We start from the raw sequence: 22,389 nt of genomic DNA, 5'->3' as shown, positions 1-22,389 counted from the left end.
AGTTCTATCTATATCAAAAATGAAATACTCATTTCTCTAGCAAGGTCACCGCTCCATAATACTAGAAACAGAAAGGCTTACCTTGTGATACACGGACAGTAAGTGAGTGCTTATAAAAAAATCAATTCTCAGCAGTGGTTCTTTAAAGGCAATCTGGCAGTAAATCACTCCCCTCCCCCCAATCACCGCATATATGGGCCTGCAGGACTTGGAAATGTATATCCATTGACCTCTTCGTATCTTCTATGTCTTACTGCATCTTTGAGCAAATAAAACTTTAATTCAAATGCATTGTGGTGCTGTAGATGTGACCGAGCACTTACGAGCCTCCGCCTCCTGCGGTTGTTTCTCTGCTCAGCCCAGAATCTTTAGCTTGATTGATAGCTCACAGTCTTTGAGCTCCTTGTCTGGCACCAGACCGTGAGCTGTCAATCAAGGTAAAGAGACTGGGCGAAGTGGGGAAACAACCCCTGGAGGCAGAGGCTTCTTAACACCTCATTTGTAAATACAATTGGTAATTACTCGGGAATGCAGCAACAGATAGAAGATATAAAGGTGTTGCTAGATTTACATTTCCATGACCTGCATGCCTATATATGCGATTTGGAGGAGCTGATCTTCCTGACAGATTCCCTTCATGTAGTCATGCAGAAAACACTGTACATATTCATTCTTAATACTTCTAGTGTGGTCACATACTGTAGTACCATACAAGATTCTTTCCCTGTTTTTGATCGCTCACTGAGACAGCATTCAATAAATGCATCACAGAACAAACAGCATTCAGTGTCTTTTCATCATGTGTTGTGTAAAACCCTAATTTCAGCAGTGTGTCACTTACTGAGCTTTTTGCTGCAGTTTTGCTAAAATATCACGTACTGCAGATCTCCCAGCTCTCTAAATGCTGAGCTCTGTATAACCCCTCCTACACCTGTTCACAACTTTCTATGTATACTGTGCATAGGCAGAAAGTTCCTATTCAGTGGTTTGTTTACATGGCAGTAGATTTACTAGTCTTCTATTGATCATCTACTGATAAAATGGTGACGTTGCCAAAACTCCAGCAAGCAGCCCAGTAAGTGACACATCGCTGGAATCGGGGTCTCTGCCAGATCATCAGATTAGGTGGCAAAATCCTGGTGACAGATTTTTATTAAGGTCCTGTTCTTGTTCTGATCGGAGAGTAGGGCCAGCCCTACACATTAGATGACTGTCGATCGAACAATGCCTTAGCAATCTCAGTTGAATGTTCCTGTGTTCTCTGACAAATCTGCCGACTGACACAACGGCTTATCTCAAGGAGATCAGTGTGATCGGACATGCTCGATCGACCTCCTGACCTCAGTCGGCCGGCGCGCCCATACACATTAGACTGTCGGCTGAACACGTCGATATCGGTGGGTTCAGCTGACATTGGTCTACTATGTATGAGGGTCCTTATTTGAAATACTCCTGAAAAAGGACATCATTGCTAACAGAATTTTAGATCAATTCCACTTTTGTTTTTTTTGGGTTGTTTTTGCGTTTCTTGGAAAAATGTTTGACCTGTTCATGTGATGACTTTTTATGCTCCCTTTGGTCTTATTAGAAACCCAAGTCCGACATGGTGAGGACATCGCTCCGACTTCTTACGTCCAGTGCTTATCGGCTGCAAACAGAGTGCAAAAAGACCCTGCCGCTAGAGTCCAGCCCGAGCACCGACGTTCAGCTGGTGACGCAGCAAGTCATTCAGTGCGCCTATGACATCGCCAAGGCGGCCAAACAATTGGTCACCATCACAACCAAAGAAAACACAAACTAAGCGATGGCGGTCACCTCTTTGTATCTGAAGGACACAGATCGTGATTTTTTTTTCTAAAGGTTTTATTTGATAATTAGGCAGGTTCATCAGTATCAGTATTACTATTTGCATGTTTTACTTCTACGTGTTTCTCTGGGCTATCTTAATTTACCCCACTGCCTTATATGTAACATTTTCTGCTAGTTTAAAAGAAAAATTGTTGTACTCCATCAATTATTCCAAGAACCGTATAGAAGTTTTTCAGGCCAACAACATTAATGGCATATTCTTAGGATAGCCCATTAATATCAGACTATTGGGGTCCAACTTCTGGCAGCGGCCCTGATCAACCGGCTGAAAACTGCGTCCTCTCCATTGTTTACCAGCCGCCGCCCCCCCGGACTTCAGGCTGTGCCTGGCACTGCAGGTTGGCCCCGTTTACTTGAATGCGTCTAAGGGGTATTTCCAGGTACATCCACTACGCAGTGTAGATTACAGTTGTGCCAGCTTAACAATCGGACCAGTCACTGGGGCCCCTTCAGTCATTAGGGATGCTGGCATATCCGAAAGAGAGGACATTATTTGTAGCACCAAAAAAACTTTGTCTTTAAATCGCTGTGACTAAATTGTGGCCCACTTTGCACAACATACAGAATATTGCTGAGACCTTACTATTTTATCCTGTGACTTATGATTTGGGCTCCTATTTCTACCATTTGTAAAATTCTAAATATTTTTAGCCTGATAACGTAACGCTTTATTTTTTTTGCTTTTCTATGATCCTGCGTTCCCTGCCTTGTACAGTTGCCGGTCCAGCTGTCACAAGTGTTAATAATTCTCCTTATTCGGCTCACAGGATGTAATTTCGGCTACTTTGTTTCCATATTTCGTGGTGTTTTACAAATATAGAATTCTGATTACTGTCACAACTCCTCTTGAAGTATATCTGTCAGGTCTTCTGACATGTTTTCTGGGTCAATGAATACTTAAAAGGATAACTACTATTAGCTAAAGGGAATCCGTCAGCAGGTTTTTACTATAAAATCTGACAGCAGCATGAGGTAGGGACATTGATCCATAGCTTTCTGTGTGCATTATGTAATGACAGAGCTGCTAATCAGTGCTGGATTGTGGCTGGACTAGGATGCATGAGAGCATTTGTCCTGTATAATCTCCTGCTGATAAAACACTGCTTTACTGAAACTGCAAAACACAGCTCTGCAAGGGTACGTGCCCACAATCAGGAGCTGCCGAGGGTTTGACCACTGCATATTTATGCAGCATCAAACCCACAGTGGCCGGATGTTACAGCATCGTGGATGAAATCCCATGTCCACTATGTGTCCATAGTCGTCACACGCCGGACACTGACAGGCCGTGCACCTTTCAGGACCGCTGCAAGTCAATTTCTTTTGTGGAGACAGCAAAAGCAGACACCGGATCCTTCTTTCTGCCGGATATATTCCTGGCAGAGAAGGTTTCCGGGCATGTGTAGTGCGAAAAACCGGTCCGGTGTTGGGAAACAACGTTGCATGCAACGTTTTTTCCAGACGCCGGACCGGCTATTTTCTCCGGATCCGGCAAAAACCGGCAGCAATGAAACAGCACGGGGAAAAAGCCGGATCTGGTCGTAACAGGCGCCGGATCCGGCAGTCCGGTTTTTCGCCGCACCATGCCGGATACCGAAAGCCTGAAGTGTGAAAGCGGCCTAAATCCGCACGGTTCAGTGACCACATGCTGATTTACCTGCATTCAATAGACTGCAGTATTTTGAACGCAAGCATACGATGCATCCAAAGCGCTGCTAGTTCCAGATCTTGGGCATCCAGCCTTATTGATCAGGGTCTCTGCTCCTACATAATGGTACTCTCAGGTTACGTGGTCAAAACCTGCTGATAGTTTCCCTTTCCTAAAAGTTTTTATATACTAGAAGGGCATATGTGTGCTGCTGATTGATGGGTCCTGGGACCCCCACCGATCTGTCTAATCACTGCTCTGAAGTGCACCGCACCTACATAAGCTGCACCCCCAGAGCGATATACAGGCTCAATGATTTGCTGGTCTATGTATTGTGCATGTAACTCATGCAGGAGCTGCGCACTTCAGAGCATTGTTTTGATCCATCGTTGGGGGGTCTTGGTATTTAGACCTTTTTTGATTAGCAGGGCATCGCATCCCACTTAATTCTATAAAAAAAATATTGAATAATGGTAACCCTTAAGAGATTTTTTTTAATCACTCCCTCCGTCAAGAACAGATGTCTCTTTAACCCCATGACACTGTTGAGTCAGCGATAACATTGCCGTTCCCTTTGTTCATACAGTCTGACAATTTTCCCAATTGTCAATTTTTTCGAGCAATGGCTGGAGAGTAGTGATTCTCTTTAAAGAGCAGCGGTCACCTCTCCGGACATGTCTATTGTAGTAAATGTTAATAACAATCTCGAGCATCTTCCCGTAGAATGCTGCAATGTGTTGTTCCTGTTATTGCTCCGAGACATTTCTAATTAGATAATTGGGTGTCACTGCTTGGTTGGGGTCAATGACAGTCTTCTGATTGGATTATGTGAGTTGGTTGCACCCAGTAGTCCATTTATTCATAAATATATGGGTGCTAGATCTCTATTTTGTATCATTCCTGTTCTTTCCTCTACGCCCCAGATGGCTTCATTTCTGGGAATGTAGGTGTTTGGTGACCCACCATGTCAGTAATGCTGATAACTCCTCTGTACAAGTGCCTGTACTGATTGAGAACTTCCCCTTACACGTACAGATTAGAGGACAGGATTGTGAACTTTCTAAATTAAAATTCTGCATATTTATAGGTTTGTGATAAAAGTGCAAAAGTATATTGTAAATATTTATAGCTTGGTGCGGAGCCCTTACCCAAGTCCCACACCACAGCCATGGCCGACGGGGCGCCGAACACCTGGAGATGATGGAATTATTAAATGGTTGTTCTCAAAATCATAAACAGTTCTTAAAACAATCCACTTTGTAATCTGTTATCAGAAATCCTCTCTGGTATCAAGAAAGGAGGGATTTTTAATGCTATAGTTTAGAGCTTAGCAGCCACCTCTGGAATCTACCAGTGGTGGCCAGTCTCCTAAGCAAGCAGCGCTTTCAAGTTCTTTGTTATACAGGCAGCAAGTGCTGCTTAGAAGCAGATCAAGTCGCTTGGTCCGGCCCGCTCCAGTGCATACCCCTGCATTCCTCCGATGCTGCAGAAGTAGTTCAGGTCTGCTGCTCCCCCATGCCACTGGACAAAACTGACAATCAGAAACACACCACCCGCCCCTCGGCAAGCAGAAGCCAGGAGGCTGGGGAGCAGTGCACTCGTGATCTATGTTGAAAACCACCCGGCATACAGTAGGTCATTTCTTTACATAGGTGAAATGTAAGATCCAATCATCAACATGGTGCTGCTCGTTGGCCGGAGCTTTCTACTAGTCTTGTATAGGCTGGATGTCACATAAATCAAAACAATTCATGGAAGAGGAAAAATAAACTTGTGTTTTGGTACATTGGGTTATTTTACTGCCTACTAATAATGTATATAAATGGTGCTAGAAAATAAAGGTCCATGTAGGTGAGACTTGAGTGTTGGGGGGGAAAAAAGTGGGATTAAAGAGAAGCGAACACCACAGTGGGCATTCCATACACATATTACAATAAGCTCTTGGAGGTGCTCAATAATGTGTATGTAGAAGTGCCATTGCACCGCTAAGGCCTTAGTCACATATTTCCACCAATGTATTACATGGATGTTCTAAATCACTGTCTTGTGTGGGACAGAATTGTGCTAATGACTTGCATGAGGTGCGGGCACATGGAATGCCAGACTATGGGGTATGAACCCGCGTCCTCGTAATGTGACCCATCCTACTCTTGCTATGGACTGGGGAATAAGCCTTTACATCTGCAGATACTACTACATTGACTGAAGAAACGCCAGCTTGCAATGTGGATTGGTGCGGAAAAGCACCCACGTTGTTAAAAATGGGCTTTCATGTGTGTGTCCACAAAGACCAGACATAAAATGCAGATAATGACGGTCCGAGCCTGGGATGGAGAGTTGGCGGCGGACTATCGTCCTGTTTGTATTGTGCTTCTGCCGGTCTTGAGTTGTGGAACAGTAGATTTGTCACTGGTTTCACCGAAAGTCCTATCTCATTATAGTATAATTTAGTAAGTGATAAACCTGGAGAAAGTGATGAGACGTGAAGCTCCACGACCTATTTATTCATGGGACGTCGGTCCGTTGGTCATGAATTCTGACTTTCCTATGGATAGAAGCTGGGCTCTAGTTCTCCGGGTGTTGACTGACATACATCTACTCCAATAATGTAAATAGGCTTTTGCTGGACATTCGCATACAAGTGATTCTGATTGTTTCATCAGCTGGATGCAGCATCCTGGAGTTGAGATTTGAAAAAATGGATTCACTACTGTAATTTACTGTGAATTGCCAGGCAGCGTTGTCATCACCCAGATATACTGTATGTGTTAGTTTGTGTCCTTTACACCAATATCATTATTATGGCCCAGTAGAGAGGACCACTGTTTGCTGTAATGACTCCTGGAGCCAGGACATACAGAAGACTTGTATATCATACGGAGACCGTACGGCATGGAGCCACCTGACCTCGATGTTCTGCTCTTCAGGCAATTAGGGTCCATATGTACAGAACTATTATATCCTAGTAACATTTAGAATAACTGTACATATTAAAATAGTAATAGGGCTTGCATTAAAGTGAGGGGGCTTCTGTTAGGTAAATCTGTGCACTCCATGTCGCTCCCTATGAGCCTATCGTAAGATAACCAAATGATCAACTCGACTTTGCCCAATTTGTATTACATTACAGATGGATGTCACTTTGGGTATGTTTCCATGGGCACAAACCGGCAGCGCTTTGGACGCAGCACATGTCCGCTCAGTCCAAAGCGCTGCTGGCTTCTGTACGTGCGGTGATTCGCATATGTTCCTGAACTTAGTGCCACTATCTCACTTGCTTCATTTTTTACTAATATCCTACGGGCCGGAGTGTTTTCGTCACTGTGATACACATATTCAAACTCTGCAGATCCCAGAGCCACTCCCAATCCGTCCATTTATTGGCGGTGTTACTGAGCTTGGTAAACAGCCGCCGGGTTACATTTCTCTTGTGTAAAGTGAATGATTTGATGCATTTGTTGGCTATTTAACAGTACGGACTATTTGCAGGGTTGATGTGTTTAGACCAGTATTAATACACAGTGAATATATTTAAATTGCTGCTTTTAATGACATGTAAGGATGTGTGCTTTTATAGCTTCAGATCACATTCGGGATCATAGTTTTCAATTTTGTTTAAGCCAGATCAAAACACAGAAAAATGATGAAATAGTTGTTTTTTTTTTTGTAAAGGGTATGTTCAGGTTTTTTACGTGCGTTTTGAAGTAGCGCTCATCTTCCAAATACAGAGTATTTAAACAGTAACTAAACTTTTGGTTAATTTTTTTTTTTTTTTTTTAAGTGTAGGCTCTTTAGTTCTTTGCAGATCGTCGAGTTTCCTACGACTTGCTCAAAAGATCTAGAAGCACAGAGTGGCGGACAGATGTATTAGAAAGCCTATAAGCTTCTATTAGGCTACTTTCAGACTTGCGTTAGGAGCCGCAGGGCCGCCGCTAAGCTCCGCCCCCGGCCGCGCCTCCTCCGGTCAGCTCCTATGGGCGCATGACGCTGCATGTGATCAGCGTACCCTATATTTATCGTTGCGCATAACGCAAGTCTGAAAGTAGCCTTAAGTCACTGTGAAACCTGCAGTTTTTGTTTTTTCTTGCAGAATATTTTCACTTTTCTATTGGTGCAAAAGCACTGAGAATTCACATGCTTCAGTGCTCAAATTCAGTAAGGAAACGAACAAGCATGTGATTTCTGAAATCGCCTTTTTTTCTGCAGAATAAAGCTACAAAAATACTGCATGTGAACATAACCTTAACTGCTGCTTTTTTTTCTTGCAAAAAAAAAAGCTGCGTGTGAACATAGGCTTAAGAAGTCTTTTGCGCAATTGTTGTAAATCTCTGGGACCCAAACACCCACTGACCTGCAAAATTAGAATTGATATGTGGCAACACATCAATAGAAAAAGTTATTTTTATTTCATGTACCGTAGTTAAAAAGCATAAACGACAGTGAGTGAATCCCCGGAGACTGGCTTAGGTACTTCATGTTTCTTAATAATAACATCCACTGATCTGCATGGAATTAAAAGGCACACAACCTATAGAAAAGTTATCCCAAAGTTTAGCTACTCTTTTTAAAGTGGATTTTGAAGCGGAGGCACTGGCTTCATAATCCAAGTAAAAAAAAAAAAACTTAAATCTACTCTTGATGTTGTGTAAGAAAATAAAAAAAAGTGAAAAACCACTGATGAAATATTGAAGTGTGAATGAGGCTTAAATTGAGTTACCTGCGTTAGCAGCCCCATTTTCATGTGTTTGAAAGCATTTTTCACCTTTTGAACACAATTTTATACATGTATATGTACTGATTCTGGATTACCCAGCTGCTTATTTAGTTCTCTCCCACGGTCAGTGTTCAGCGTAGAATACCTGTTACATGACGCACAAAACCACTGGTTTACAAACCTTATTCTCCCCGTTTTCGTGTGACTTTTTTGCTATGACATGCCGCCAGTTAAGCATCGCTTGCAGGTTTTATTGTGGACTATACAGTATTATTAGCACTTTCTTTCCCCCTTTTCCAGTGCATTTTTCTACTATAACCACTTGCATTGTTATTACCTCCAGTGCCAAACGATCAAGTGTCGTACATGTCTAAATATTGGATTTATTTTTTTAGATGTGGAATTGCCTTGGTTATTGATTATGAAACCAGTCTACTCAATGAGGCTGAATTGGATTTCTCCTTTTTAAGGTTCTTATTACTACTCTTTATGGCCTAGGAAATGTAAAGGCCGTTTCTGGCCTCTATTTATGTGAAATTATTAAACCATGCCTTTTGGATATTGTATACATTGTTTATTATTGTACAATTTACTTGTGAATTTTATCTTGGGTTTTAATTTTCCACTTTTAGTTGTGCAATAAACTTGTTTTAAGAGTGACGCATCTTCAGACTTTGTCGTCTTTGCTGTCTGATCATAAATTATTGAACACTGTCAAGAACATGGCTCGGATGCGACCATAATCTGGGTGGCACCCCACAGCCGGCCTCCACATCCACACCCCACTTGCCATTTTACGAGGCAACAAATTGTACATTCATACCCAGCTTTCTCAAGCCCCTGAACGGTTCAGAATTTACACTCTGGCTACAAGCTATATTTTCTACCCTCAAGATTGTGGGTGCGTTAAAGCAACGAGGGACAAACTTAATTTTTGATTTAATAAAAAAAAAGTACAGAGTTTAAAAAAGATTGACTAAGACAAAGGCAAAACGGTATAAAATACAGATAGGATACGTCTTACGAATTGGATCCGTGAGCGCTTCTGGTGGAGAATGCCGCAGGAAATGAGGATAGATCAGCAATATTGATTCTCCTGGGGTCTGACACAGATACTCCTTAGGTGTCACCTTATAAAGGGTCTCGCCAGACCCCCTTACTCCGCTGAGGTAAGAGGGGGGACAGCTCATTAGATTAGATTCTTATCCAGTTTTAGCCCTCATTTCAGCTCTGGGTCAAATATTCCTACCAAAACCAAGAGAAGCAATATGGCCATCATCTTACTGAACCACCTTCAAGCATTCCTTACATACTGCACTGGGTTGCAAGCCACCTAAACGTTTGCAATTTTAACAGATGCAAATATGCTCCCTGACCATACAGTTATGGCCAAAAGTATTGACACCCCTGCAATTCTGTCAGATAATACTCAGTTTCTTCCTGAAAATTATTGCAAACACAAATTCTTTGGTATTATTATCTTCATTTAATTTGTCTTAAATGAAAAAACACAAAAAGAATTGTCCTAAAGCCAAATTGGATATAATTCCACACCAAACAAAGAGGGTGGACAAAAGTATTGGCACTGTTCTAAAAATCATGTGATGCTTCTCTAATTTGTGTAATTAACAGCACCTGTAACTTACCTGTGGCACCTAACTGGTGTTGGCAATAACTAAATCACACTTGCAGCCAGTTGACATGGATTCAGGCTGTGTGCACACGCTGCGGATTATGTGCGGATTCATCCGCGCGGATTTTGTAAAATCCGCAGGTGAAACCGCAGGTCAAAAGACCTGCGGTTTTACCTGCGGATTGCTCTGCGGTTTTGCCCTGCGGTTTTTCATCTCCTCAATGGAGGAGATGGCAAACCGCAGGAGAATCCGCAGAAAGAATTGACATGTCAATTCTTTCTGCGGATTGAAAACCGCAGCTAATCCGCGCGGAAAATTCCGCACCGTCTGCACTGCGGTTTTTGATTCCCATAGGGAATCATGGTACTGTACACCGCAGCAAAAACTGCTGCGGGTCCGCAGCGGCCAAAACCGCTGCGGAACCGCAGCAAAATCCGCAGCGTGTGCACACAGCCTCAAGTTGACTCAACCTCTGTCCTGTGTCCTTGTGTGTACCACATTGAGCATGGAGAAAAGAAACACCAAAGAACCCAAATTGTGAGGAAGCATGAGCAATCTCAAGGCTACAAGTCCATCTCCAAAGACCTGAATGTTCCTGTGTCTACCGTGCGCAGTGTCATCAAGAAGTTTAAAGCCCATGGCACTGTGGCTAACCTCCCTAGATGTGGACGGAAAAGAAAAATTGACAAGAGATTTCAACGCAAGATTGTGCGGATGGATAAAGAACCTCGACTAACATCCAAACAAGTTTAAGCTGCCCTGCAGTCCGAGGGTACAACAGTGTCAACCCGTACTATCTGTCGGCGTCTGAATGAAAAGGGACTGTATGGTAGGAGACCCAGGAAGACCCCACTTCTTACCCCGAGACATAAAAAAGCCAGGCTGGAGTTTGCCAAAACTTACCTGAAAAAGCCTAAAACGTTTTGGAAGAATGTTCTCTGGTCAGATGAGACAAAAGTAGAGATTTTTGGGCAAAGGCATCAACATAGAGTTTACAGGAGAAAAAAAGAGGCATTCAAAGAAAAGAACACTGTCCCTACAGTCAAACATGGCGGAGGTTCCCTGATGTTTTGGGGTTGCTTTGCTGCCTCTGGCACTGGACTGCTTGACCGTGTGCATGGCATTATGAAGTCAGAAGACTACCGACAAATTTTGCAGCATAATGTAGGGCCCAGTGTGAGAAAGCTGGGTCTCCCTCAGAGGTCATGGGTCTTCCAGCAGGACAATGACCCAAAACACACTTCAAAAAGCACTAGAAAATGGTTTGAGAGAAAGCACTGGAGACTTCTAAGGTGGCCAGCAATGAGTCCAGACCTGAATCCCATAGAACACCTGTGGAGAGATCTAGAAATGGCAGTTTGGAGAAGGCACCCTTCAAATATCAAGGGACCTGGAGCAGTTTGCCAAAGAAGAATGGTCTAAAATTCCAGCAGAGCATTGTAAGAAACTCATTGATGGTTACCGGAAGCGGTTGGTCGCAGTTATTTTGGCTAAAGGTTGTGCAACCAAGTATTAGGCTGAGGGTGCCAATACTTTTGTCTGGCCCATTTTTGGAGTTTTGTGTGAAATGATCAATTTTTTGCTTCATTCTCTTTTGTGTTTTTTCATTTAAGACAAATTAAATGTAGATAATACCAAAGAATGTGTTTGCAATCATTTTCAGGAAGAAACTGAGTGTTATCTGACAGAATTGCAGGGGTGTCAATACTTTTGGCCACAACTGTGTATCCATGGATTCTGTAAAGCTAGAACTAGAAATCAAAACCTTAAAATATTATTTTACCTTGTGTTGTCTATGGAATACAAAAGAAACAAGTGAAAATATTGACACCCCCAGAGTAAAGGGGGCTGTGCACATAGCGATATCGCTAGCGCGTCACCGATTTTGTGACACAGCAGTGATATCGCTACATGTGATACTTACCTCCGACCGGCTCCCCCGCTGGCTATCGCTGATCGCGTGAGATCGTCCACGTCCATTTATCGTCGTCGGCTTCCTGCTGGCGTCGACGAGCGAGCCATGGACGATGGCGGAAGACGGCGGTCATCGCTTCGTCTGAAAGGTAAGTACGACCGCCGAGCATCGCTACATCGCTGGTGAGATCTGCCTGTTTGGCAGCTCACTAGTGACCATTTAGCGATGCATCAGCGATCCTGACCGGGTCGTATCGTGGTCGGGATCGCTGGTGCATCGCTAAATGTAAAGGGGCCTTAACACCTATCTACCAGTGAAGGCATACAGGACAACTGCTGGCCCAGATGGTTATTCAAAACTGACAGCGACCTGTTAATTACTGTGTACACACTCCATGTCTGCTCTTCATCAGATAACCTGCTTCAATTACCTGTTCGCAGGGTGCATGCAGCGATCACATGCCCCCAGCCTTTCATCTGTATGACTCCACTTATGAGAAACATTCTTTCAGAAAATAGTTTTATTCAAATAAAATATCAGAATGAAGAGTTAATTCAAGTCATAAACACAAATGGAATAAATAAGTACTTACAAAGTGATGCAAGTCCAATAAAGAAGCCTATAGTACAATATCTGCATTGCTGCATATATGCACCTTTAACCAGAATTTTAAAAAAAAACTTAAAGGGAATCTGTTCTGAGAGCAGCATAATTTAGGGTCAGAAACTCTGGTTCCAGGGATGTGTCACTTACTGGTCTGCTCAATATAGTTTTTATAAAATCACAGTTTTATCAGCAAGCGATTATCATTAGAGGACTAATAATCCTGCTGCCAAATAGGCATATTCATGAGCTCGGAATAACCCTGCTCTCACTGCTGATTGGCAGCTTCCTGTGAATACTGTACATTGGGCAGAAAGCTGCCAATCAATGGTGTGGGTGGGATTAAACAGAGGTCAGCAATCGGAGAACTGGTAGATCTCCAGTAGAGAAAACAGGGATTTTATATAATAAAAAAAAAAAGACAGCAAGCAGCTCAGTACGTGACAGATCACTGGAATCAGGGTCTCCTCTCTGCCCCTATATTAATCTGCTCTCGGAGTAGTAAAAAGTTGACATTCCCATTACAGGGGTTTTTTATTCTATTTTTACAGTTCACAGTTGGGAGCCATGCTGATAAAATAACTTATATTCACCCGTAGAATCCAGTCCAGCATTAGCAGTCCCAACAGTCTCTGCACAACATGAAGTGATGGCATTGTGGCCACTGATTGGCTCCAGGGTGAGGATTCTGGTGGATGTCATCACTTCTGGTGAGAAGACTGTCTGAGTGGTAGTACTAGAGTTGTTTCCAGTTGTTACTATAGCTTTTGTTTTTTGTCCACTGTGAATTTTTATTGTGTTTTATGGTCTTTGTCAACTTTGCTGTCCATAAGGTAAAAAAAAAATTATCAGCAAGGCAGCCACCAGATGGGTGAAAATTAAGAAATGCTTATAGCCCACCCCCAAGCAAAGTTTATTTTAGGTACGAGGTTTCCTTTGCTAAAAAGGAGCTGTACTTTCAACTAACTTTTCATAAATCAATAGTAGATACAACTATCTGAAACTTTGTAGTGTATCTTATAGGAGAAATCAGTTTCCTTCCCCACTTATCAGCCTCTTCTTCCCCTCCCCCCGGAACTTGTCCTCCATTGTGAAAAATCATTTCATGTCCACCATTCTCAGAGGAGACAGCCCATTATCTTCTATGCAGAGGGAAGGGGTTAGAGGGACACCTAAAATATCATGCTGCTCTGTAACATGTGTTTTAGCTCACATCAGAGCTCGATTCAGATTAAGACAGCTCAGCTCTGCTGTATAATGTTCTCCATGTTGCTTTAGCTTCTTTCTGTGATCAAAAAAGTGAATTAAGAGCACGACCCCCCCCCCAACCCCTGTGCTGAGCCATCTATGGGAGAGATCATTGCAGCAAATTACATATATATGTAGAAAAGAAGTCAGTTTTATTCCTCATGTACACACACAGGACAGCTTATTCTCAATAGTTACTTGAACGCTCAGTGATCCTTTCAAAATTGTGGTTTCTACATCATTTTCTGTAATTTGTGGGTTGGTACTTTGTCCTGACGGCTGTGTAAAAACACAAGCAAGTAGAAATAACCTTATTCTTTTCACAACAAGGGTAGGCCTCGTTCACACAGGAGAGTCATGGTCAGCGTTTTAGACGCAAACCTAGTACTGCTGCAGATCCAAATCATTCCATTTTTTCCCTATTTGTTTAATTCCAGATTTTGTTTATAGTACCTTACGACAGGGGCCATAGATTTCATTCTAAAACGCTGAACCACCAGAAAAAAACAAACAAACGCACATGGACAGTGCTTATAAGTCACATGTAGCTGCCCACTGTGAGACTACCATTATAAACAGAATTCATGTATGCATTCAGTTTCTAAAGGAGAGATACCAGACACGGTGCATGATTAGAAAAAAGTCAAAGGTTATCGCCTAACACAAAAAAAAAATTGTTTAGCTTCATAGTGGGAAACAAGCATGTCATGTATGTCCAAAACTAGGACCTGTCAAATTTTTACCTCTTGCAGAAGCTTAAAAAATACTTACCACCACAAGGTGGCAGCATAGAGGCATGCTAGAAATAAAGTTCCAAGGATTGTCCAGTGAAAACAAGTTACCGTACTCCTTATCCATAAGACTGGCAATAAGTTGTTGGTCAGTGGGGGTCCGACCCACACCGATGGGCAGAACAGGGAACATTTATCCCCGTTACAATGAAGTACAGGCGAAGTTCTAGCATCCGACCTGCCGCTCCATCTTGTAATGAGAATATAAATTCCTCCTCCTGCTGTTCAGCGAGGGTCCCTGGCACAGACCCCCAGCAATCAGTTCTATGGCTAGGTGATAACTTGTTCTATCTAAACAACCCTTTCTATTGATACAATAATGTCAGCTAATATTGCATTATAGGAATATTCACACACAAACTCTAGAGTATTTACAAGTCTTGTACATAGGAAAGAGAAAGCAAACAAAATGTCCTCTTTTTGTGCTATCGACAGTCCTGGTACACCTTATCTGTTAAGACCAAGCAGGCCGTGGGCGGCTAAACACCTGCAAAACAGAAAAGTTGGAAATCATTAATATATACAACATTAGACGTGGCATCTGTATCACTTTTCAATGCAATAAATCTCCATTGTCCTTCCCCTAATTAAAAAAGCGTCTATGGTTAGTGTGGCGACACAACATTTAATCTAATTTATCCCGACATCAATTTTCAGTAGGTCAGGATGTTGACTTCTGAATTTGTGTTTTTTCTTTTCTTTGGTTGGTCAGGAAACATGGACTATTGTCATGTTCTTTGAATGTTAACACTTGAGTTGATGTTTATTTTAATGTATTGTCTGTGATCTCTGCAAGACAGGAATGCAGGGTGACTGAACAACGGTTGTTTGCTAAACATGTTGATTATCCATTATGTGGGTCCTGTGGCTTGTTGACATGCAAAACAGAGAAGGACTAACTATGCAGATTGATGTCAACATGGCTCCATCAAGAGGGGTACATATCTGACATCTACAGGATGTCAGCTTAGGGGACCACGGCCCCAGCTGGAAGAATACAGATCTGCTCCATTGATCAAAGAACCAATGGATATGTGCGGAGAAGCCAGGTTAGAATCATCCGGTCACCTGTCAGATTCCTAAGCTTGTTGTTACCTCCTCTCTGTGGGTGCGCGCAAAAAAACGGGTTGCCACTGGTGGGGATAGTCAGCCCTGGAAACTCCGAAATCACAACTGCTCTAAACTCGGTGGGTCAGCGGAAAGATGAGACTCAGTAATTTGCATCATCCTGGGGTATTTTGCTGTGACTATTCTATGTTATTGTTTGTTTAGTGGGTTAATAAGGTATTGCCACACTGTTTTCGCGCTGTGTTGTCTGAGTAGTATAAAGCTCACGGTAAAAAGGAACGCGGGCGTTCAATGGGATGGGCCCTGGTCCATGCCGTCTTGGCCCATGGAATAGAGCACCCGCTGACTCCTCCGTGTCTCCACAGTTAGTATAGTCTATGTATCCTTACAATGTGAGACATAAAAAATGTTTTATAGAACCTTTACTCGCCAACCAGATGCTTTCAACAAAGGCTGTTGATGGGGGATCCTCCGATAACGTTGCCTTAATTTTCCGCTACATATTATGTCTGTGACATTGAGTCACAAAGCCACACACCACGAGGATGAGCTCCTCTATTACTATACTCTTTACTATTTCCTCTACAATCACTATAATTCTCCTTGATGGGAGAGGGGTAAAGAAAAAAAAATTCCATGTGTGGGGAAATTGCAAAAAAATGCAATTCCACAATTGTTTTTTTTATTTACTATATTACTGATCAGATTAATTTACCTTATATTTCGATAGATCAGAGATTTCTGAAAGCAATGATACCAAATATGTGTATTTTTATTACGGGTTTTATTTTTAACAGTTTTATAAGGCACATGACAGCTGATTAAATCAACCATCAAGTGCGAGGAAAGAAATGGGCTCAGCGCCGCAGCCCACATCAAAGTCAGGGAGACGACATATGTTGTAAATATACATCATATGACGTGAAGGGGTTAAAGTTTACTTTAATGTTCATTAAGTTATTGAATAGTAATTTATATTACTTCATTGACTTATGTCATAAAGGTTATATATAAAACAGTTTCTCTTTAGTCAAATCAACCAATCCATCACTTATTACTTTATTTCCATTGTTTATATACGAGGGGCGATCCAAAAGTAATGATAATCGGTTATTTCTATTGCACACAGAAATTAAAATAAAATGTTTTCTTCTCTCTTAGGTACCCACTAGTCCAGGAAAAAAAAATCACTTAAATAGGCCACGATTCCTGGGAGCTACATTCATTTGAATATGAACTGCCAAGGAGTTAACATCAAAATGGAAAAAAACGAGCTCAGAGCTGTCATCAAATACCTCTGCTTGAAAAAAATGTCTACCAAAGACATACACAGCGACTTGGTGGAAACATTGGGGGACTCTTCTCCTCCATATTCCACAGTTGCACGCTGGACCAAGGAATTTAAGCTGGGAAGAACATCGACGGAAGATGAACATCGCGAAGGACGCCCATCCACGTCCCTCAATGAAGAAAACGTGAAAAAAGCTGAAGAAGTTGTGTTGGCAGATTGAAGAGTGACTATCAGGCATGTAGCTGAGGTCACAGGGATCTCATATGGCAGAATTCAAAGAATCCTTGCAAAAGAGTTGCATATGAGAAAGGTCTCCGCGCGTTGGGTGCCAAAAATGTTAACCGACGAGCAAAAGAAGAAACGAGTTGACATTTCTCGAAAAGTTCCAAGCAGACAAGGAGAATTTTTTGTCACGTTTTTTGACCATGGATGAGACCTGGATCCACCACTTTGATCCCGAAACTAAACAACAATCGATGACATGTAAACGAGCCGACGAACCGACGCCGAAGAAATTCAAAGTGTCAAGCTCAGCAGGGAAGGTTATGGCGTCCGTTTTTTTGGACGCTGAAGGAATTATGGTGGACTATTTGGAGAAGGGAGCCACTATTACGGGCTCCTACTACGCAGAACAAATTAGAAGATTGCGGGAGGCTATCAAGGAGAAAAGGCGCGGCAAACTGCGGGCTGGAGTGCTGTTTCACCAAGATAACGCACCGGCTCACAAAGCTGCACTTGCCATGGCTACCATTCAAGAAGCGGACTTTGAACTGGTGGAACACCCCCCCTATTCGCCAGATCTAGCCCCCAGTGACTTCTCTTTCCTCGGCTCAAGGAACACCTCCGGGGCAAGAAATTTGACGACAATAGCGACGTGATAACCGCTGTTGGGGAGTTTTTTGAGGGTCAAGATCAAGAATTTTTTTTCAAAGGGAATTCTAAGTTTAGAAAAGAGATGGACTAAATGTATAGACTTGTTAGGAGACTATGTGGAAAAATAAAAAAATTGTTTGACTATATTCATTGTGTTTATTATTGATTATCATTACTTTTGGATCACCCCTCGTACATCATGTGTTTTTGTAATCTGAAAAATTTTAATAAAAACATTCTTTAAAAAAAACAAACAAAATCCAAATGTTTTTCAGCTGACATTACTAGATGATCAGATGATAATACTTAATCCACACCAAATACAGTGGGGGTACACTAAATCTTCTCATTCCATCCAAAAATAAAACTTCAAGGCTGAAGTGCTGACCACATAGTGAGTTCAGCATGATCACCGTCCTAATCTTACTAGATAAAGTGAAGAGTCATCTTTTGGGTATGTTCACACCTTCAGTATTTGGTCAGTATTTGGTCAGTATTTTACATCAGTATGTGTAAGCGAAAAGCACAAGTGGAACAATCAGAGACACATCATCACTTCTGTATTTATCACCCACTCCTGGTTTTGGCTTACATATACTGATGTGAAATACTGACCAAATACTGGAGCTGTGAACGTGGCCTTAGGCCAGGGTCACATTAGAGTGAAATACGGACGAGTGAGAGGCGTTAAAAGCACGCATTACACACGGACAAATGATTCTCTATGGGGTCCCTCGCACCAGCCGTATATTTCTCGTCCGTATTCTACGGTCCGTGCCAATCACAGCATGCTGCGATTGTCAGCATACTACGCCCGTAGTACGCCAATGCAAGTCTATGGGTGCGCAAAAAATATGGATTACACACGGAGCACACGTGTGACTTGTGAGAAATACGCAGGTCTTTTGGCAGGTGACAGGAAATGGGCCAATCCATCATCAGGAAGCTTAGACATGCTAATTAGCTCAAAAAGCTCTCCAGACATCCAGGAAGTCCGCCTCCACGGAGTCCTGCAGTGTCACGGCACCATACTTCCTCAATGTGGAGATGCTTATTGTATTAGTGCAGGAGCGGCCAGAAATCTGGGACCAACGTGATGCCCATTATGCCAACCGGGCAAGAAAGGAGGCGTCATGGAGGCGCATATGTCTCCAGATGTTCCACGATTTTGGTGATCGGCCACGTGAGGAGCAGCAGCAGCAACTGAGTAAGTACAACCCAAAAAGTGTTAAAAATTACCTCACATCAAAAAAGGCATTTAGAATCAGGGCCCCCCCACCCTTCCTGTGGTTGGCCTTTTTGCCTCATGAGGCGGGTAGATTTCTATGTGACCCATGGTTTTACACTGACATAATTTGGCCCAGGCCACAAGCTCCTCATCCTCCTAGCCAACCAAGTTATTAAGTGTAGTTACTTGACCCCTGAACTATTGTGACCCTGTGTATCTGGCCTGGATGCCCCAATTATATACGCCACCCTGGGTAGAAAGCACACCCTAGAAGGCCACATGCCTAGGCTACTTGTAGCAAATTTTAGCAAGCAAATATGTGAACTTTATATTTCCTGTCACATTGCAGTGGAAGATGTGATGAGACGCTGGTGAAGCATCCGCGACCAATACAGGCGGGAACGTCAGCAGCGGGCCAGGAGTGGTGATGCGGGCCACACAAAGCGAAAATATATTTATTATGATCGTCTCTCCTTCCTCGCTCCTATTCTGGATCTGACACCGTAAGTAGATACCTCACACCACATTACACAGATACTTTACCGGGACAAAACTAATGTTTAGAATTTTGGCTCTGTTTGATTTCATAACAGAACTCAGTCCAACCTTACAAAGAGAGAAACTGTCCCAGATACAGAGGCCATAATTGATCCTGTGGCTGGAGCAGAAGAGGTGGCTGGCCCATCTTCTCCCCCTCCAAGAAGCATGGGTGAAGATTCCTCTCCGGAAAACCCAGTGCCTGCACCACAATCCCCACCACCAGGACTACATCCACAAGCAGGACCGTCTGCTGCAGCACCATCCGCCAAACAGGAGGAGCAGGGCAACATCAGCAGCAGCCCAACTGCCCAGATCCAGGGCTCCCCACAGCCTGCTGAACCATCCCGGCGACGAAGAAGAAGGCGCCAGATCCCTGCCCAAGATACCCGTACCAATGTTGACACAGGGGTACTGAACTATCTGGCTAGAGTCAAAAATGATGATGGCGAGTAGGCGTACTCACGTAGCCTGGCCCGTTATCTTCGGGCCCTTTCCCGTGAGGTGAGGCTACGTATTCGAGGATGTTTTCAGATCCTGCTTGATGCAAGCACACACCCCAATACCCCATATGAGTTATTAGAATATCTGGAGAGGTGGCAGCTTTCCCCAAGGAATCTAATGCGCCTTAGACACCCCACACACATGCTTGCTCAAGGAGGCTCTGAGGATCCTCAAATACATGTGCCTACACCTCACCCCCCTTCCTCCCCCTACCCAACCTTTCCCACAGCAGCCACATATGTCTGGCTCTAGCCAACCTCACCAATATGGCTACTTGTTCCCACCCAGTGTTGGAGGCTGGTCCCAACCTGGTTGGGGACGACATGGCTATTTTGGTGGGTATGAGCCACGGGCCTATCAGCCCCAACAAGAGGTCCCTCTACAATTTCAGTCAGCCCAGTACCCACAACAATCCCAGGAGGCAGTACACTATCCACATCACGGGCAACATTATGCCCCCACACAGGGCAATGGCCAAGTTGGCCAAAGTAGCCAGCAGCAAACACAGGCTGGTATTCCGCCTTCTCCTCCCCCGACCTACCAAAATTTGTAATGTAGCCATTTTGGTCTTGCATAATGGTTTTGTTGTATTTTTGCTTTTCTGAAAATGTTTTGTTTCAAAATTTTCACATCTGCAAAAAGGCCATTTTGGGCCATTGCCACATTTATCATATGGCAATATGTTTTTCAAAACAAAAAAAAAATAAGGCAAAAGTAAACATTTGTCTACTACATTTTACGTCTCTGTCTCAATTCTAAAAAAAGGTGTCAGCATACTAACGTACGCTTACCAAAGCAATTAAACAGTCAGAGAATCATAAGGGGTTAAAATATATATATTTACACAGACATAAACAAAAAAATTATAACATAGACACAGCATGCTCTTGCCAAGAAGTTTCTCCCTCAGATGACAAAGTAGTTTGTAAAAATATGACACACTTTGAGCCCAGAGAGCGGTCTACGTTGATGGTTGATAGCTGGTCTCGCCCTATGCACATTGTCTGACCCACGCACAACACCAGCAGAGGAGGAACAATCATGTATCCTGGTGAAGTTATGAAGAACGACACATGCTTTTATAACTTCATTAACATTTTGTTCACTCAGCTGAATGGCAGACTGGAGTACCCGCCATTTGGCACAAAGGATGCCAAAGGAACACTCGACCAGTCGCCGAGCACGTGAAAGGCGCAAGTTAAAAATTCTCCAGGTTGCGCCGGGGATATGGCCTCATGACATTGCGCGTTAACTGAAACGCCTCATCTGCCACAAGGACATAAGGGACTGATTCTTGAGTGGAGCCTGGTAGCTGGCGTGGTGGAGATAGATCCAACTGGCTGGTGTGTAGCCGCCGACCCATAATGGAAGTATTGAAGACTCGAGAGTCTCCCGTCCTTCCATAGGCCCCAATGTCAATAATTATAAACTTGTATTGAGGGTCGGCCACAGCCAACAATACAACAGAAAAGTATTGTTCATAATTGAAGAATTAGGAGCCAGAGTTCGGCGGCTTACGCACCCGTACATGTTTGCCATCCAGGGCCCCAATACAATTTGGAAACTGGCATTCCTCCTCAAAGTCCCTTGATATCCTCAACCAGTCTTCCATCCTGGGCTCGGGCATGACGACTTGATGGAGTCTTGTCCAGATTTCTGTACATGTTGACCTCACTATGCCAGAAATGGTAGATCTTCCAATGAGAAACTCATGGTGGAGGGCGGCATAAGACAGGCCAGTAGACAGGAAGCTGAAGAACAACAGAAATGGAACATTTTACAAGGGAAAAATGATAAGAATACCAGCTACATACATACCAAACTTTTTTTTGTTTCATATCTACTAACACACATATTTTCTAGCACAATGACTACGTGATATTAAGTACATATTACACATAACATTCTGGTCTGTAAGTTTAAATATATATGGTCTAAGATGAGGGCAACAAAATTATTCTCTAATCCAAAACAAAACATACATTGGGCAACACATCTTAACATAGAGAATGTGGTTGTGTAGTACATACCGTAATGTGAGTAGAAGTCGCTCCTCTGCAGATATAGCTTTGCGCATCCTTGTGTCCTGAAAGGTTATCCCAGGGCGAAGTGTCTCCAAGAGTAGATCAAATGTTGCAAGGCTCATGCGACAGTATTGGTTGAATTTTGCAGGATGCTCCCGCAGAGAAGAATAGAGGCGGTGAAAATGACCTCTTGTGAGTCGCTGCCTCAAAAGTGGATGGACCCACCTGCGTCTCCTCCTCCGCGGATCCACTATCACTGGGTATGGGTGGCCAAAGCGGCGTGACAAAAGCCAGTTGAAGAGAACCTGCTCAGTTGTGTGGAAACTCAGACTGTCTGCCATGTTGCACATACAACACCAACACACCTAGTCAAGGCAAGGTCACAAATGGACAGAATGGAGGCAGCCACCTGTTTGTTCCAGAGCCAATAAATAGGGTGCAG

At 43.1% G+C, this 22,389-nt stretch overlaps 2 protein-coding genes across 8 annotated transcripts in view; one reads left to right on the top strand and one right to left on the bottom strand.

Moving 5' to 3' along the window:
* GIT2 (GIT ArfGAP 2) overlaps window positions 1-8,891 on the top strand; it is a 121,954-nt gene extending 113,063 nt beyond the window's left edge. For all 3 annotated transcript variants that reach the window (XM_073582642.1, XM_073582640.1, XM_073582639.1), the window contains one exon: window positions 1,589-8,891. In XM_073582642.1, the coding sequence (XP_073438743.1) occupies window positions 1,589-1,801 (213 nt within the window). In that variant the 3' untranslated portion in view covers window positions 1,802-8,891. The remainder of the gene's footprint in view (window positions 1-1,588) is intronic.
* A 3,391-nt stretch (window positions 8,892-12,282) lies between these two features.
* The window catches only part of TCHP (trichoplein keratin filament binding), an 81,549-nt gene continuing 71,442 nt past the window's right edge, over window positions 12,283-22,389 (bottom strand). For all 5 annotated transcript variants that reach the window (XM_073582635.1, XM_073582634.1, XM_073582636.1 and 2 more), the window contains one exon: window positions 12,283-14,909. In XM_073582635.1, the coding sequence (XP_073438736.1) occupies window positions 14,877-14,909 (33 nt within the window). In that variant the 3' untranslated portion in view covers window positions 12,283-14,876. The remainder of the gene's footprint in view (window positions 14,910-22,389) is intronic.

This window comes from Dendrobates tinctorius, unplaced genomic scaffold, assembly GCF_039654945.1.
Source record: "Dendrobates tinctorius isolate UK_male_01 unplaced genomic scaffold, ASM3965494v1 ptg000073l, whole genome shotgun sequence".
NCBI lineage: Eukaryota > Metazoa > Chordata > Amphibia > Anura > Dendrobatidae > Dendrobates > Dendrobates tinctorius.
The sequence above is the reverse complement of the archived record's forward strand: the minus strand, read 5'-3'. Positions and strand labels throughout refer to the sequence as shown.